This window comes from Bison bison, unplaced genomic scaffold (genome assembly GCF_000754665.1).
Source record: "Bison bison bison isolate TAMUID 2011002044 unplaced genomic scaffold, Bison_UMD1.0 scf7180017864163, whole genome shotgun sequence".
NCBI lineage: Eukaryota > Metazoa > Chordata > Mammalia > Artiodactyla > Bovidae > Bison > Bison bison.
Genome location: NW_011494735.1, coordinates 3,466,174 through 3,485,464, shown reverse-complemented (window position 1 = coordinate 3,485,464; position 19,291 = coordinate 3,466,174). Strand labels below are relative to the sequence as shown.

Genomic DNA, 19,291 nt, shown 5'->3' with positions numbered 1-19,291 from the left:
AGGACCAACTGTATAGCACAGGAAACTGCTCAATATTCTTTTGTAGCCTGAATGGAAGGGGAGTTTGGGGAAGAATGGATACATGTGTATGTATGGCTGAGTCCCTTTGCCATTCACCTGAAACCATCACAGCATTGTTAATTAGCTGAAGTCCAATACAAAAGAGAAAGTTAAAAAACAAAATCAACAAAGAGATGGATGAGGCCTATAGTATAAGTACGTACAGAGGTTAAGAAACCTTGCACACAAAACAGTAACATATCTTTTGTAAGAATGTAAAGGGCTTCCCAGATGGCTCAGTGGTAACTAATCTCCCAGGTGGCTCAGGGGTAATGTAGGAGATGCGGGTTCTATTCCTGGCTTTGGGAAGATCCCCTGGAGAAGGAAATGGCAATCCACTCCAGTATTCTGCCTGGGAAATCCCATGGACAGAGGAGTCTGGTGGGCTACAGTCCATAGGGTCGCAAGAGAGTCAGGCATGACTTAGTGACTAAACAAAAACAAATGCAAACAAAGGGCTTTACATAAATAAATTAAAATGGTTGGGAAGGGGATCAAGATTGGGGGAAAGGAAGCAAACCAAGAGACATACAAAGAAGTAAGCTGGCTGAACTTCAGAGACCATTTTGATTTTTACCTAGACCTGCATAAAAGAGTGACAGATGGGTGGGAGAGGATGGAAAGGCCAGTCTCCTACCTCCCAGCTTTAGCTAAATACCTGACAGTCTGCAGTCACTAATGTTTCATGAATGATTTGAATAAACGTCCAGCTGGTGCCATTATTCAGAACTTCACTAATCCTCTGATGTTATTCTCCTGGAAGTGCTGGAGAACGTATAAGGTAGAGAGACCTGTGAGTTTGCTTGGCCCAATGGCAGGAGGTAGACTGATCCTACCCACTGTAACTATTCTCTACTGAAAAATAAAGTGCCAGATTATCTGTATGGTTTATTTGTTTGATCCTAAGTAAGACATATATACGGAGAAGGCAATGGCAGCCCACTCCAGTACTCTTGCCTGGAAAATCCCATGGTGGAGGAGCCTGGTAGGCTGCAGTCCATGGGGTTGCTAAGAGTCAGACACGACTGAGCGACTTCACTTTCACTTTTCACTTTCCTGCATTGGAGAAGGAAATGGCAACCCACTCCAGTGTTCTTGCCTGGAGAATCCCAGGGATGGGGGAGCCTGGTGGGCTGCCGTCTATGGGGTCGCACAGAGTTGGACACGACTGAAGTGACTTAGCAGCAGCAGCAAGACATATATAGAGACCAAAGCTGGATCAGGTGTCAATCCATGGTCTAGCGGTTTATTGGCACAAACTCCTGAATAATATTTGGCATAATATACTGTTGTCGCCCTTTATATAATATATATTCTGAGAAAATTATAGTCACACTAGCGATGGTGTTAAATAACTCTTACTGGTAAGAGCCATCCATGGAATTCTTTAAGGGTGAACCTCAGGGTTTCCATCCAGTTTTTCTGGATTTGACATATCATATTGTTTAGCATCCTGGGAGAAATGGTCATTCATTCATAGTTTATACACAGAAAAGTAATTTAGCCTGTTGCTGGGCTCATCTGTTCTCTTGTAGTTCTATTTCTTCCTTTAGCACATCTCTCTTCATGCATCTGCTTGGTGGCTGTCTCATTTTTATCTTTCTGTTGTTGTTTAGTCACTAAGTTGGGTACAACTCTTTTGTGACCCCATGGACTGTCGTCCACCAGACTCCTCTGTCTATGGGATTTCTCAGGCAAGAATACTGGAGTGGGTTGCCATTTCCTTCTCCAGAGGATCTTTCCAGTTCCTAGAACAAACCTGTGTCTCCTATTGGTAGGCGGGTTCTTTATCACTGAGCCACCAGGGAAGCCCATCTTTCTATTGGCCTAAATTAACTTTCCTAACCTGAGTGTTTTGGGCTCCATGGTTGTTGTGACCATTTGTCTCGTGTATTGCAGGATGTTTAGCAATATCCCTGGCCTCTACCCACTAGATGCCAGTAACACTCCCCAGTGTGACAACACAACATGTCTCCAAACATTGCCAAATATTTCCTGGGCACAAAATCACCTCAGGTCAATAACCATTAGCTGGACAAAGAACTTGGGACACATCAGTGTTTCTGTTCAGAAGCTATTTTAGAAATGTTCTTATCTGTCTTCAGGATTCAAGATACAACATGCCTTTTGCTGCTTCTGTTAGGTAAATATTTGAACTTGTGTGTCAGTCACTAAGTCGTGTCTGACTCTTTTGTAACCCACCAGGCTCCTCTGTCCATAGGATTTCCCAGGAAAAAATATTGGAGTGGGTTGCCATTTCCTTCTTCAGGGGATATTCCCAATCTGGGGATTGAACCAGTGTCTGCTGTATTGCAGACAGATTCTTTACCATTGAGCCACCAGGGACCACAAGATGTTCAAAAAAATGGTTCCAGAGACTTTCCTGGTGGTCCAGTGGTTAGGACTCCATGGTTCCAGTGCTGGGGCACAGGTTTGATCCCTAGTTGGGGAACTAAGATCCTGCATGCCACACAGCCAAAAACAAAGTGAAACAAACAGAAAAGACGGTTCTAGGTAATCATCTGGCCAAATCTACTCGTGGTGAAAGGATAACTGGGGCCCATTTTCTGAACTAATTCAGAAACAAAACAAAACACAAAAACTAAATCTCCACACAGAACTAATACAGTAATTAAGGCCAATGTGTTTTTTGTGCCCCTGTTTTCCAGGGTAATTGCTTCAGTTTTCTTTTTGCCACAGCTGGGGTTTTCTAAGATTTGCAATATAAGAACAATCTTGGTATTCTTGAATGGCTTCTTTTGACTCAATAATCATTGCCATGAAAATACTGTCCTAAAAATTAGGGTTCATAGAACCAAGAAAAATGGAAAGCATGTGAAAGGATTGACGATCTACCTGAGATTGTTTGAAAGACAAAATGAGGAAAATCTGTGGGTATTCCTACTGATACCACAGCACAGCACATCAGAAAATGACTGAGGTTGATTGTGTAGATGATGGTTGTGAAGAGGGAAGGGAATTAGATTTTAATTTTGCTCTCATTTAGAAATTTGTTTTACAGTTGTAGTTATTATTCACTCTTAACTGATACAGGGCCAGGTTTAGGAAGATTGATGCCCTAAGAGGGTCCTCTAACTGCAAACCAGAGATGTTAAATCCTCGGACCTCCCTGGTGGTCCAGTGGTTAAGAATCTGTCTGCCAATGCAGGGATGGGTCTGATCCCTGGTTCAGGAAGACTCCACATGCAAAGGGACAACTAAGCTTGCATGCCACAACGACTGAGCTGTGCGCTGTACAGCCGGGTCTCTGCAACAGTAGAAACCACTGCAATGAGAAGCAACTACAGAGAAACTGCCACTCCCCCAAACTAGAGAATAAAAAAATCAAAGAAAGCAAAACAAAAAAGAGTGTTAAATCCTCTAGAATTATAGTGAAAAGGACAAAGGCAATTGATCATTCTCTAGTTCCACATTTTTGGTTTTTTTTTTTAGATTAGAGCATCTTCATGTTCTAATTCTTTTTTTTTTCCTGGCTGCACTATATGGCTTGTGGGATCTTAGTTCCCTAACCAGAGATCAAACCCACATCACCTGCAGTGGAAACTCAGAGTCTTAACCACTGGACAGCCAGGAAATTTTCTAGTTCCACATTTTGATTGAGAGAATTGATACATAAAATGGGTTAGGGGCAGAGTTTGTCACCATGGTGATGAGGCTGGTCTATTGTGGGGATTGAAGAAATGAGAAAAACTGGAGAAAAGAAGGATGTATGGGACATCAAGAAGCATTTGGGGGGAGAAAATGAAGCCCAAAGAGAAACTGCAAGCTTTCTGGATGAAAGAGATTAGAATCCTGGAGAACAGGGGATCCTGACGAGCAAATGACTGAGGCCTTTTATTCTGCAGTTGGTGCCGGATCCATGGAGACATCAATTCCCAGTCAGGCTCCTCACCCACACAGTGCTGCCTGGGGCTCCCTGCCTTTCACATAAACTCCCTCAATTCCTCACGATGGCCAGTGAGGTGGGGCAGAGAAGAACCCATTCCACAGGTGGGAATATGAGAGACAGAAGGAGGGGGCTCACTGAGTTCACAAAGCCCCTGGGAGGGGAGTCACACACTGGGCCTCTGGTTCTCAGTCACTCACACCACATGGCTGCCTGGCCTCAGCAGATGCTCAGAGAGCAGAGTTTGTGATAGGAAGGTCTCAGAATGATACTGAGGACTGAATCAGTTTCTCCGGAGAAGCAGGAAGGTAGAGGGGGAAACACTAAAAAAGAGCGGTGTATGAAGGTTAAGTGAATTTTTTCTTTAGACTAATGATAAATTATATATTTCTCCCTTCTATTTAAAATATATTTTCCGGAGTTTAGCTGAACTGGACTGCAGTGGATGCCTGGAGGAGTGGAGGCGTGACCCAAGAAACAGGACCATTACAGAGGGGAGAGAACAGCCTTCTTTGTTTTAGAGTGGGCAGTTATCCCTAAATTCTTAGATGACAGAGAAAAAGCTCCTGGGCCTTTATCTTTACTGACCTGTGGACCCCAGGACCAGGGCAGAGTTGTCATTTCTGGAGAACAGAAGGAGAATGCAGTAAGTAGGGCTTGGCCTCATTGCACCACTGGCTTGCGGATTACATTTAATGCAGAACAGAGCTGAGCCTGTTCTTGGAAACGATAAGCCCAAATGACTAAGCTGCTGGTTGTTGTGAGCATTCATCCAGCAAGTGGAAGTTTCCAGAATTTAGGTGAAAATGGGCTAGGCGGACAATAAAATCAGGCACAGGAGAAGAAATTATTTTGTTTTTGCCACTTCAGTCTGTCTCTATAAACTCACCTTATAGTTTATAGAGAATTTCTTCATCTGGTCTAGGCAACTGTTGGCTGGAATTTATAGCTGAATTCAACCACATGGACTCATTGAACGAGCCATTATTCAGTTTTCAGTGCAAGGAGGAAATAGAAGCCACCTCAAATTTTGATGAAATACTGAGGAAGTTAAATAATTCTTTGGATAAAGGTGTATAAAGGTTGGAGGGAGGCAGAGATAAACGAACCCTCCTAGTCCTCCACAAAATGTATGATTCTAGTTGTGTATAATTTATCACCTTGGATTTAGGGACAGAAATTGATTATATTTCAAAAGCAGCTAAGTAGAAGCTTATTTGAATTTGAGCAATAGATAAAGCCAAAGAGAAGAGAATAGAAGATTTAAATAGAAACATCCAAGAAAATAGCATTTAGAGATTGGAAGAGGGACATCCCTTGTGGTCCCGTGGCAAGAACCTGTCTTTCAAAGCAAGGTACTTGGGTTCCATCCGTGGTTGGAGAACTAAAATTGCATGTGCCATGGGGCATCTAAGCCCACGTGCCACAACTAGAGAGAAGCCTATGCTCTGCAACTAGAGAAGCCCGTATGCTGCACCTAAGACCGGACACAGCCAAATAAGTAAGTATTTTAAAGAAAAGAGTGTGGGAAAGGTTAGGGTTCCTGTGTTATACCCGTGTTGCATTGGGGTCTGACTTCATAGTCTGTAGATAATGCTTCAGGAATGTGGGTACTTTTCCTAGGTGTAACACTGTTGACCAATATAGAGAACCATCAATGGATACCATTTGTTCCAATATTATGACCTTTTCAGTTCAGTTCAGTCGCTCAGTTGTGTCCAACTCTTTGCAACCCCATGAATGGCAGCACGCCAGGCCTCCCTGTCCATCACCAACTCCCGGAGTTCACTCAGACTCACGTCCATCGAGTCAGTGATGCCATCCAGCCATCTCATCCTCTGTCGTCCCCTTCTCCTCCTGCCCCAACCCCTCCCAGCATCAGAGTCTTTTCCAATGAGTCAACTCTTCGCATGAGGTGGCCAAAGTACTGGAGTTTCAGCTTTAGCATCATTCCTTCCAAAGAAATCCCAGGGCTGATCTCCTTCAGAATGGACTGGTTGGATCTCATGCAGTCCAAGGGACTCTCAAGAGTCTTCTTATGACCTTTTAGCCCTTCGCAAAAAGTTAGTTCAAGTAAATGTCATTGCTGTCATGCAGCTGGGGTGGCCCATTGGGTGGCCATGTCTTGTCAAAACGTGCTATATATAACATTGCTTGTTGGGAGAAGCTGGGGAAGGGAGGCGAGGGTTCTGTTAATTTTCTTGTGTCCTCAGAAATGAAGAGGACCATGGCTAGGCTTCATGCTGGAACACTGCCCTCCTGTGTGCATACATAAAAAGTCAAGGTAGACTTCAATGGAGAGGACCGGGACAGGCCTCCGAGCCTGGAGAGTCTTATGCCCGGCTCCCGTGGGGCATCCTCCAGAATTCTGGACAAAGTCCTGGCAGATTCAGGGCCCTGCAGGCAACGTAGCACAGGGATGAAGCATGCTGGACCAGAAGGTGAGCTCTGAGTCAGAGAAACCTGGGCTTGAATCTGAGTTCTGCCATTTCCTGGTTTGGTAATTTTAGTCAAATTATTTCTCTAAAGCCTCTGTTTTTTTCATCTTTAAAATGGAGATAGGGACTTCCCTGGTGTTCCAGTGGTTAAGACTCCATGGTTTTAACTGCAGGGGGTTGGGGGTCAATCCCTGGTCCAGGAACTAAGATCCCACATGACATGCAGTCAAAAAACAAAACAAAACAAAACAGAAAGCAAATAAGCATTGGTCTAAGGTATATTATTTCAATAAGAGAATAACAATAACAACTAACATTAAGAAATGAAAGACTCCTTTAAAAAGTAGATTAAAATAGGTAAAAAATAGAACCTATGGCTGATTCATGTTGATGTTTGACAGAAAACAAAAAAATTTTGTAAAGCAATTATCATTCAATTGAAAAATAAATAAGTTAAAAAACTAAAAAATAAATGTGACTGCCATAGCCAAGGTCCAAAAAAAAAAAAAATAGAGATAATAGTATATCAATTCATGGGATTCCTGTGAGGATTAGTAGGATTATCTGTGAACTTTACATGCTGTTGTGAACACTCAATAAGTGGTAGCAATTAGGATTATTTTGTTTCTTAAGCTTGCAGTCGAGCTTCATCATATGACAGAAATAGAGCAGCATTCTTTAGACATGGCCTTCTGGGCAAAGTTGGGAGCCCCCATCAGATAAGACCAAGAACTCCTTGGAGGAAGTTAGTCAGCATCCCCTCCCATTGTGATCCTGGACTCCCTTAACCTCCCAGCTCCAATACCCTACTTCATCCCAGACAACCTGCCAGACACAGTAGCTGGTCCCGTGTTGTGACATAATGGGGATTTTTACTTAAAGAATCTGAGTGGAACAGTTTCAAACCTTGTCATTTACTTCTGAAGCATTTGGTTATGCAGCTTTCATGGCCTCATTGCTCCTCCAGTGTTCAGGACCTAAGAGTGCTTGTGGAAGGAGATGGCCACGGTGGAGACACAGCAAGTTCCCACGCCCCTTCCTGCGAGGCTGGGTGAAGTCAGGCTGGATTTACTGACACTTATTAATTGCTCCATTGGAAACTTTGCCAAAACCTCCTTGAAAATCATGGCAGGAAGTAAGCAACAGAGTCGGCTGAGAAAAGGTTACAACCTGAAAGCAGGGGAGGGAATAGAGTCAATTGGAGAGGGAGAAAGACTAGGGGGAAGAGAGGATAAAAGGATGAGGAAATAAAGGCAGATGAGAGGAAAATAAAGTCCTGAAAATTGAAAAGAAAATTGAAGGGAGATGGAGCTTTCTGATGCTGATGAAACTTAAGAATTAGGAAATTAAGATAGTTATAGAAAGCGGAGTGAGATGGTTAGAAGGCCTTACACAGGGAAATCAGCATTAGGAAGGGGCTTTTGAAGCATCATATGATCCATTTCCCAGTCTTTATAACTGAAGAAAAGAAGAAAGGGGGGAAAAGAAGGGAAGAGAGAATCATTCGTCTCCCTTTTGGCAAAACTAGGGGATCGGACTGTGATCTATAAAGCCTTTTTCACAGCTTAACAAACTATGAATTTATAATTTATAACAATCTATGAATTTATAATTTATAACAGTCTATGAATTTATAATTTACAACAGTCTATGAATTTGTATGATTCCTTATTTGTTTAAGGTACATCACTGTGGTCTGTGTAACTTCCATGAAAGTCACTTTGTGGTAGATAGCATGAATGTGTTTGATCTTCCCGTAATGTCAGTATTGTAATGCCCTTCAAAGTTTTAAGTAGCTTACACAGTATGATCATTTCAAAAAAAATTGACCAGCCCCCAGGTATGTTCTGGAACTACTGCTTGAACTTTTGGGGAAGTAAGAATCTAGGCTAGAACCAGGTCCTAGAACGTTCTGGCCTTCCCTTGGGAGACTCCTCCGTCTGCTCATTGTTGAACTCTACAATATCTGTTTCTTTGGTGTCCAGGTTTTCTATTAAATACAGCACATCAGGAGAGACTCGAGAACCCGCGGCAAACGTGATTCCACTGGTCTCTGAGGATGTTTCTGGGTCCAGTAAAGGAAGTGGCTCAGGGTTCATGGGATCCAGACTTAGGCCTGCCAGGGAGGTGTGGCTGGAGTCCGGGAGCCTCCACTTTTGGGGGGACTTGTCGTTCTCATGAGGGTCCTCCTCAGAGGCAGACTTGAGGCTGTTTTTCTCAGCTTTGGCTGGAACAGTCTGGGAACGAGGGTCCCTAGGAGGCATGACTTTCTCGAAGGAGAACGGGACTGACCCCACAGGGTCCTCCTGCTGCCCAGGCCTGCTGGGCTGAAGCCCTGTAAAGTCGGAGCTCTGGATGGAGGCCGTGGAGTCACGGCGGTCGTGCTCTGCCGCAGGCGCCAGTGCTTTGGTGGCTGTGACCAACACCTCGGCGACCTGCGGCATTTTGGTGGGGGAGCCCCTCACACTGGACTGTGGACTCAGGCTGGTCTCTTGGATGGTGGACAGCTCTCCCAGGCTGGAGTGCAGCTTGGGGCTCCCCTTTGGAGACTGGGGGTGCTTCCGAGCGGCCGAGGCACGGTGAGGGCTTGTAGGAGGCACATCCAGCAGATCCCTGGTTGGGCTGATGTCGCGCGGGGGGAAGAACATGGAGCTGTCGCTGGCCTGCCTCCCGTAGCTTCTCCTCCTGGGGCTTGAGGCGGCGTGTTCGTGAGCGCTCAGGAACCTCTTGACTCTTCTAATCACCGAACGGCGATGACCGTGCTTCTCAAAATCCCACAGCCACTCGTCACCCGGCAGATCGGACCCAGACAACCTGAAACACATGAGGACAAAAGGCAGGCAGAGCAGCTTCAGGGGGTTGACCTTGGGGGTCAAAGGCCAAGCAGAGTCTCAAAATTAAGGACCAAGTGTGATATTTGCACATTATAGATTTTGAAATGGAGGAGAGAGTAGGGTACTTTAACGTGAGATAATCTAGCAGAGGTTCTCAAACTTTTGGGTCTTCTACAAATTTTTTAAAAGTTACTGAGTACCCTGGAGAGATTGGTTTATGTGGTTATGGCTACTGCTATTTACAGTGTTGGAAACGATGACTGAGGACTATAAAAAAGCACAAGAATGTCCAAGCGCACATTTCATGAACTCAGTGATGACATCATCACATAGCATGTAGCCTCTGGAAAATTCCATTGTATACTCACAAAAAAACAAGAGTGAAAAGAGCACATAACAGTTTATTGTTATTATGAAAATAGCTTTGACCTTAAGGGCTTGGATCTCGGGGTCTTGATTCTTGGGAATTTTCCAGAGGTCCCCGCCCAGACTTGGAGAATCAAGGATCTAGAGACTTGGACATTAAAAAAAAAAAGATATAATATGTGTTCTTTCTCTTTTGTTACAGGTGAACTAAAGCCATGTTTTCCCAGGGTATATATAAACCCCCAAAACAATGTATCCTAGCTAAATTCAAGACAATCCAAACAACAGCTAACATTTACTGACCATGCACCTCCCATGTACTAATTCAAGCAATTATCACAGTATGCTTGTGCCGTTATTATTCACGTTCTGCAGGTAAGGAAACTGAGGCCCTAGAGATTCGTTAAGGCTATATACAACTAGTGAGGGCTGAACCCAGAATATCTGATTCCAAAACCTTTGTTTTTTCTCCTAATAATCCATTTGTGTATACTTTATAAAAGTTGCTGGCAGTTAATGTATGATTAGACAGAGGAAGTATATTCAGGGAATGTTTGAAATTAGACATTAAGCTTTCATTCTTAAGAGAAGTTGAGTGCTAATTCTGTATGCATCACAGACATTTTAACCCATAGTTGATGGCTGGATGGCATCACCGACTCGATGGACGTGAGTCTGAGTGAACTCTGGGAGTTGGTGATGGACGGGGAGGCCTGGCGTGCTGCGATTCATGGGGTCGCAGAGAGTCGGACACGACTGAGTGACTGAACTGAACTGAACTGAACTGGCTGTAAATACAGTATGAAGCTAACTAGAGCCTTACTTGCCAATGTGCTGCCCTCCAGCACTAAAAACAAAGACAAAATGGTAGCACAGGAACTGCCAAAGAAAACACACTCTGCCCCTCATGTGCACTCCTTTCTATTTCCACAAACAGAACCCCTTGCGTCTTGTTTTCCATCAAAAACTTCAACTATGGAATTTGAAATAAAGTTAAGGAAAAAGACATTTGCAACATGACAGCAACAAATAATTGTTAAAATGGTCCTCTCTCTCAAACATGTGTCCCCTTAAAAAAGTTGTAAATACTGTAAGCGCCAAAGCCTTTGTTCTTAATCCCTTTTATATGAAGTCTGCTACATAGGTGTCAAATGTTGAGGTAGAACCCAGGGATAAAATAATATGTACAATATATTCTTTGCACAGAGGTCTTTGGTATGATTCCTTGCCCATTCTTTGTGTTTCTGTATTTGTGGAAGGAGTACTTCCCTGGAGGTGGTATGGACTTGCAATGTGGTTGGGCTCCACTGGTGATTAAGTCTGATTGATTTGGTATTTTGAAGAATACTCTGTTGAATTTTTAACCTTGAGACATAAAATAAATAATCCTGGGCTTCCCTGGAGGCGCTAGTGATCAAGAATCAGCCTGCCAATGCAGAATGCAGGAGGCACAAGAGATGCAGGTTCAAATCCCTGGGTCTGTAAGATCCCCTGGAAGAAGAAATGGCATCCCACTCCAGTATTCTGGCCTGAAGAATTCCATGGATAGAGGAGGCTGGAGGGCTACAGTCCATGGGCTCACAAAGAGTCAGACATGACTGAGTGCGTAAACGACTGATCACGCACACATGTATGCACAAATAACCCTACCATTTTTAACCTTCTCCTTCAAGGCTGAAATAAATGGATGATTGAGATAACAGTAAGAGATACTGTTTAGTAAGGTAGGCTCCTGCCTTGGATCATGCGGTTATTTGTCTCACATCACTGTGAACATGCAGTTTTAAGAAAGTTCCAAGAAGAACGGCTTAAAGACTTGCCCTTATACAGATGCTCCTGCTGACGCTGGGAGCAACAGTGACCTGGCCATCCCATTCCAGTGTTGCACTGACGTCTGCTGAGTGACAAGATGCTAAAACTGGGTGCATTTTATGAGACATGGAGGAAAAAATTGGAACAGCATAATATTGGTAACCTGAAAGGGCAAAGTGAGTGGCCAAAGACAACGTCATTCCTCTGTGTTAATGAATAAAAGATGGACGATTGAGATGATTAACTGGCTAAATGTGGTGGGATGGCATCCGATTACCACCTTGTACTGTTATTCTAAAGCTGTGGCAGTGTGCTTGGCTACCAGATAGCCTTCTGGCCCAGCCTCCAGCCTGCACAGCTCAGATTCTGTTACACTGACTTGAGAAATGCCAGGTTCATGCTTCAGCAGCCTTGGTGACACTACTTGGTGCATTTCATTAGGTCAGATCTCCAGTCATAATCCAGGAACCCATTTAGTTACAGAGGACATGGGAGCAGTGGATCCCTAAGATTGCCGTGCTGGACATGCTCTGGGAACCGAGGTGTGCCTGACAACGCCTCTTTATAAGACAGGCCTCTGTCCTCCATGTGGGAGCTTGACTTTTTATTTGGGATTTGTTTTCCTTAAAGTGAAAATGTTAGTCACGCAGTCATATCTGACTGTTTGCCACCCCATGGACTTGTAGCCCCCCAGGCTCCACTGTCCGTGGGATTTCCCAGGCAAGAATTCTGGAGTGGGTTTCCATTCCCTTCTCCAGGGGATCTTCCTGAGCAAAGGATTGAACTCAGGCCTCCTGCATTGCTGGCAGATTCTTTACCATCTGAGCCACCAGGGAAGCCTATCTTCTTTAACTACTTCTTTTTTTCCCCTTAACTATTTCCAAGCCACACAACCTTGTAAGAATGGCAAAATCTTCTAGGAAAAAATGTTAATATTATTATTACTTCAAAACTTCATGAACCCTATAGAAAAACCTTTCTAATTATGCACTGATGTAGTGGATGTATATACTCAACTGAGGTAAAGGATTAAGGTCTTGGGCCATACACTGGAGAAAACCAAATCAGTTGCAAAGAGTAAATGCCAGAAAGGTCAGTGTTCTTGCTGCTGTTCCACTGATTATCCCGCTGACATTGGGCAGGATTACCCATGAGGTCCTATTGCACCTTCCTGCCTCTGAGACTGTGGTATGGACACATGAGATTCATCCACATCCCTAACTGAATGCATTGAGCATCTACCACAAACACATTTGTTGCCTTAAACTCTATATCACAAAATCTAAAAGGAGGAAGAAGACATGCTTATAAATAGCTAAATTGGGGACAAATCACATTTAAAAAATATTTATTTGGTTGTGTTGGGTCTTAGTTGCATCACTTGGCTTCTTTGCTGCGGCACACAGGCTCAGTAGTGGCGCACAGGCTTAGTTTCCCCATTGCATGTGGGATTTTAGTTCCCTGACCAGGGATCGAACCTGCATCTGCTGCATTGCAAGGCAGATTTTAAACCACTGTACTGCCAAGGAAGTTCCTAGAGTAAGTTGAGTTGGTCTTTGACACTGCACTGGAATCAGATAAACAGAGAAGGGAAAGAATATTCCAGGTGGAAAAAGTGACTTGAGCAAATGAGACAGCAGGGAACTTTAGGTGTTTGTGAATAGGAAATACTTGGATTTGTGTCAAACACAGAATAGTGTCAGGCATAAAACTGGTAGTCCTGGACTGTGTTATGAAGAGCCATATATACCAAGTAGAAGGATTAGGACTTTACCCCAGGGGCAGTGGGCAGCTGTGGGTTGTCTCTGCGAATGGAAGGCCTATCTAGAGTCGTGTCATTTGGTGGTCATGTCCCAGTGGGAAAAGCTACATGGAGAGCAGCACTGTTGAGTGTTCTCACCCAAAAATGCTTTGGATAAGAAACCTGAGGTGGGAATTTCCCATACCATTAGTCAGAAAGACCTCTTAGTGGGTCTTTGGAAGAACACTTGGTGGTCTGTGACCAGGGGGCAGTTTTACGAACCGCATGCTGGAGTGACGAAGGAAGCCCTCCTGCTTTCCATGTTATCAAAGAGCCAAAGTGAAACTCCCCTGCATAATGGGCTTAATGACCTTTCTTCCAAATGTTTTTGTGATGGAAGATTTCATTACCAACCCCCAAGGCCCATCTCCTTTCTCTGACAGTCATGGTTCCCAGTATGACAACGGAAACTGTGGTTTGAGAACAAAATGGTTTAATGATTAAAATATGCAGAATAGGGACTTGCCTGTGGCAAAGACTCTGTGCTTCCAGGGTAGGGGGCCTGGCTTCAATCCCTGGTCAGGGAACTAGATCCCACAACTGAGAGTCTGCATGCTGTAACTAAAACCCAGGGCAGCCAATCACATAAAAACAAATGCAGAATTTAATATATTAAAGATTCTTTATTCCCAAGCACCTTTTAAGTCCTTTTAGACTTTATTCTCCTCATTTAATTTTTTAAATGTACCTTTAGTACAGGATAAGTACAGTCCTGAGGCCCAGATATAAAACCACTTAAAATGCCCCAAAACAATTATAGCAGAAACATTATGTCATAGAATGTAAGCATCCTCATTATATTGCTATATGTTAGAGAAGGTCAGCTGAAAATCTAATCTTATGTTCTGGAATTCACTCGGACTGAGATAGGCAGGTAATTAGAGACCGGAGGACATTCATGAAAAGTGCCATGCAGCCATTAGTGTCCAGAGGATGGAATTTGAGAATTACCTCTGTGGTAAGGCGGATAATTTATTTCAGGAGCTTGCAGAACCAGGATGACTGCTGCCCAGGCTAATGCTAATTAGCTGTGTGAACTTTGGAGAGTCAGTTAACCTCCCTGTGGCTTAGCATCATACTTGAGAAACTAAGTATGATGTATGAGAAACTAAGCGTGACAACAATACTCAACTTGTTTTACAAGGGTGTTTGGAAGTTCAAAAGGAATAATATATGTGGAAAAGCTCTGAAGAGTAGACAATATAAAAAGGACTCTGTCAATGACTGGCAAACTTTTAGAGATGATTTCTAAAGCACCACTGACTACATATGGTTGGAAGAAATAATAGAGTCTGTCTGAAGGTCACTCCCTTCTCTCCTTTAAGAGTGTCCTTTAAAATGTTACTACACCTCCAAGCTGCCACCTAACAATTAACATGTTGGAAGGGATGACTACTATAGTCATTTAATGATGAGATGAGGATGTTGAGTAGATGGAGGGCAAATGAAAGGATAGGGGGAACTGGGTTTTTTGAGAGAAAGTTGATAAAACCAATCAGATGGTAGGACTGCCCTCACTTGCCTCCCAATATTGTTTTGGGTGCCATTTGCAGACATTGTCAAATCCCACAAAAAACAAAAAACAAACCATTTATGGCACAATATAAATTATCAGTGTAGAAAAAGAGAGAATGAGAAAGGTTGTGGCAAGTATTAGGCTATTTTTGAAAGGGAGGAGGAGTATACGTTGGGGAGGGAGAAGAGTTTGTATTAAGCTCAGCAGGCTAGTTGGTTCTGAAAGGAGGGAGAGCACGCATTATTTCTACAAGTCACATCTACATGTCAGAATTGGGATGTATTCTTAATTTAATCTCAAGGGCTAAAAAGAAACAGTTTTTAAAATACCTATTGAGGACTTCCCTGGTGGTCCAATGGTTAAGAATCTGCCTGCCAAAGCAGGGGAGATGGGTTCAATCCCTGCTCCAGGAAGATCCACATGCTGCAGAAAACTAAAGCCCGTGCTCCGCAACTACTGAAGCCCACGCTCTAGAGCCTGTGCTCCACAAGAGAAGCCACTGCAATGAGAATGCAGTGAAGAGTAGCCTCCACTTGCTGCAACTAGAGAAAGCCTGCATGGCAACGAAGACCTCGTGCAGCCAAAAAAAAAAAAATTTTTTTTAATTAAAAATAAAGTGATAAAGGTTTAAAGAGTATCTTTTGGATACCTACAAAACCACCAACTCCACAGTCTCCCTGGCCAATAACTAATATCTGAGGGCTCTGATACAATTAAGGCCTCTTGAAAAGGTGCTTGGGTTGCTCAGGGGTACAGGAGAACGCTTGTCACTTCCTGTTGCTACAAAAAATAAGAGGCTGGGCACAGGATTGCAGAATATGGCAGCTGACATCCAGACTTCTTGGGGTGTGTCTAACATGGAAAGACCAAAACGGGCCCCACGACTTGAAAGATTTAATGTAGTTTTTCAAAGCAAGCCTTTTGCAAAACAAACCCCTTCTCTTTAGTGTGATCAGGTAAATATAGAACTTCAAACAATAAAACAAGATGATGTTTCTCTTTTTTTCTTTGTGGCCACTTTTGAAGTGGTATTTTGACATTTAAATCAAAATAATAAGAGGTCATTTGAACAGAGCTGAAATGAGAAATTTAGGAAAATGATATTTAATACAATGGGCTCTACGTCTCATGTCAGATTTATTGTTTCAAATTGTGAGTGTCCTCAAAGTCAAGCAGCTGCCTTGGAGGGAGCCAGGAATTTGCCTGAGAATCTATCAGGGTAGAGACACGTGTGCAGGAGTGTTTATTCATGGGCAAAGGAAATGTACTCTTCAGACCCATTAGAGGTGCACACTGTTATTTTTAACCTTCTGCACTGCAGAATCACTGTCAAAGCTAACTAGGGATTTATCAAATGAGTAAAAACCCTCATGCTAAGTTGACAGAGGCAGGCTGACGGAGGTTGTAGTCACCCAGCAACCTGCCTGCCTGCTCCTTCCCTGATGAGAGAGAGATTTAAGCAGTGAAGCATCATGGGAGGTTGCTGAGCCCAGAGAGCTAGCCATCCTCCGGAGGCCTTTCTGTTGCCTCTCTACTAGTTTGGACCAAGGATTATGGCAATTCTGGTTAAATAACAGGCATATCCAGCCTCATGTTATCACTTTGGTTCTGCTGACCCAGTCTACACTGGCTGTCGCAAAAAGAAATTGTGGCCCAAAGTTACAGTCCCCACCTTTCAATACTGTTGTATCCGATGTGAATTTTGTTAGAAAAGGACACGAAGCTGTCTGTACCTCTCATACCACTTAGACAGTGAAAACTAAGCATCAGCGGTACCCTGTGTCGGTATATGAAAAAATCCCTGAGCAAGTTCTACAATTACAAACTTAATGCACATTCACGTCCTTGGGAATTTCCATCTCTCCTTTTTTTGTACAGTAAGTGAAAATCAATGTTCCAAGAATACATTTTTGTTGAAGTTAGTGATTCAGATTTTGAGATACTTTTGGTTGTTTATGGCACACGCATGTAATAGTATATATGTATATATATATTATATATATATATATATATCAGACTATGTATTTTCTTGTTAAGTTAAAATATTTGAATATAGTTGGCTAAGAAGGGATTACTGAATAAAACATCCATCTAGAAGTATATTTAACCACAATTTGACACAGTCTGCTTGCCTGAATACATATTTTGAAAATTTGAACTAATATTACTAAGAATACTTCCAAATGTACTGTACTATCCTAAATGCTTTGTGCACATTAGATACATATATGTATAATTGCAAAAAAGTAATTGTATTATTTCTAACATTTTTAGAACTTTTGGAATGATTTCTGGGTAAATGGTTGTAATTTGACAGAGCTGAATAAATCTTAAAGTCCTCAGTTCCTACCCAGAAGGAACTCTAATGGAAATTTGAATACCTTTCCTCTTCCCAGGTGGAAAGAAGCCCTCTTCCTTAGGGCTTCCCAGGTGATGCTAGGGGTAAAGAACCCACTTGCCAATGCAGGGGACATAACAGACTGGAGTTAGACAACGTATTAAAAAGCAGAGACATCACTTTGCTAACAAAGGTCCATATAGTCAAGGCTGTGGTTTTTCCAGTAGTTGTCTACTGGATGTGAGATTTGGACCATAAAGAAGGCTGAGTGCCAAAGAACTGATGCTTTCAAACTGTGGTGCTGGAGAAGACTCTTGAGAGACCCTTGGACACCAAGGATATCAAACCAGTCAATCCTAGAGGAAATCACCTCTGACTACTCATTAGAAGGACTGATGCTGAAGCTGAAGTTCCAATACTTTGGCCACCTGATGCGAAGAGACGACTCATTGGAAAAGACCCTGATGCTGGGAAAGACTGAGGGCAGGATGATTGAGGGGATGACAGAGAATGAGATGGTTGGATGGCATCACTGACTCAATGGACATGAGGCTGAACAAGCTCCGGGAGATAGTGAAGGACAGGGAAGCCTGGCGTGCTGCAATCCATGGGGTCACAAAGAGTTGGACATGACTTAGAGACTGAACAACAACCTCTTTGTTAAGGATACTTAATTGACTTCACAGACCTATTCCTTGAGAACACTACCAATGTGAGGAAGTTTTGACATATTTGAATCATGGCAGAAAGCCCAATACAGCAGTGATTTTTGAAAAGGACTTCAGTCAGCAGGTTTAAGGTTGCCAGACTGAGAGCTGCTCTTAGATGAGCAGCACACGGTGAGCACAGCCCCACGTGGACGCCCCTCACAACACACTTGAGTGATTCACTTCTTAAGCAGCGCAACCTCTCTTCTCCAGAATTTCAGGTCCTTTAGCTGTTATGGATGAATATTTTGTTAGGGTTTTTTCCAATGCCTTAAAGGGGTCTTTGCTGCTTTACTCTTGGCTGCTTTGATTTCCAACACAGGATTAAAGGGAGTTATGAGACTTCAGGTCTTTAATTTCCATGTATTCCATTCCTCAGAGCCTTAAAAGTATGTGCTAACAGATAAATCCAAGTATCTAAAAAATAATAAGAATTTTGGAATGAACTCATGATGGTAAAATGTGCAGAAAGCATTCTCCCTAAAGCTAGCTTCGGTGGCCTGGGCCTGAATCTTATTTTTCATTTGCTTAAAAGAGAAATTTATTTTCAGCAAATTTGACTTGAGTTTGAATATTCTAGGTTTCATTTGGTCAGTTCAGTCACTCAACTATGTCCAACTCTTTGTGACCCCATGAACCGCAGCATACCAGGCCTCCCTGTCCATCACCAACTCCTGGAGTTTACCTGAACTCATGTCCATTGACTCAGTGATGCCATCCAATCATCTCATCCTCTGTTGTCACCTTCTCCTCCCACCCTCAATCTTTCCCAGAATCAGGGTCTTTTCAAATGAGTGAGCTCTTCCCATCAGGTGGCCGAAGTTTTGGAGTTTCACCTTCTATATCAGTCCTTCCAATGAACACCCAGGACTGATCTCCTTTAGGATGGACTGGTTGGATCTCCTGGCAGTCCAAGGGACTCTCAAGAGTCTTCTCCAACCACAGTTCAAAAGCATCAATTCTTTGGTGCTCAGCTTTCTTTATAGTCCAACTCTCACATCTAAACATAACTACTGGAAAAACCATAGCCTTGACTAGATGGAGGTTTTTTGATTTGGTTAGGTGAGGTTTATCAAGCATTAAGTGTCTGCTACTGCCTGAAGAAGATCTAATAATGTTTTCATTTAAGGGTTTGGGTATGTTTTCTTTTTTTTTTTTCTTTTTTTAAAAATTTTATTTTATTTTTAAACTTTACAATATTGTATTAGTTTTGCCAAATATCGAAATGAATCCACCACAGGTATACCTTTGTTCCCCATCCTGAACCCTCCTCCCTCCTCCCTCCCCATACCATCCCTCTGGGTCGTCCCAGTGCACCAGCCCCAAGCATCCAGTATCGTGCATCGAACCTGGACTGGCGACTCGTTTCATACATGATATTATACATGTTTCAATGCCATTCTCCCAAATCTCCCCACCCTCTCCCTCTCCCACAGAGTCCATAAGACTGATCTATACATCAGTGTCTCTTTTGCTGTCTCGTACACAGGGTTATTGTTACCATCTTTCTAA

The 19,291-nt window shown here is 43.0% G+C and overlaps 1 protein-coding gene across 6 annotated transcripts in view; it reads right to left on the bottom strand.

The window, feature by feature from the left end:
• Positions 1-6,894: 6,894 nt before the first annotated feature.
• BEST3 (bestrophin 3) overlaps positions 6,895-19,291 on the bottom strand; it is a 55,675-nt gene continuing 43,278 nt past the window's right edge. For all 6 annotated transcript variants that reach the window (XM_010841530.1, XM_010841531.1, XM_010841533.1 and 3 more), the window contains one exon: positions 6,895-9,219. In XM_010841530.1, the coding sequence (XP_010839832.1) occupies positions 8,295-9,219 (925 nt within the window). In that variant the 3' untranslated portion in view covers positions 6,895-8,294. The remainder of the gene's footprint in view (positions 9,220-19,291) is intronic.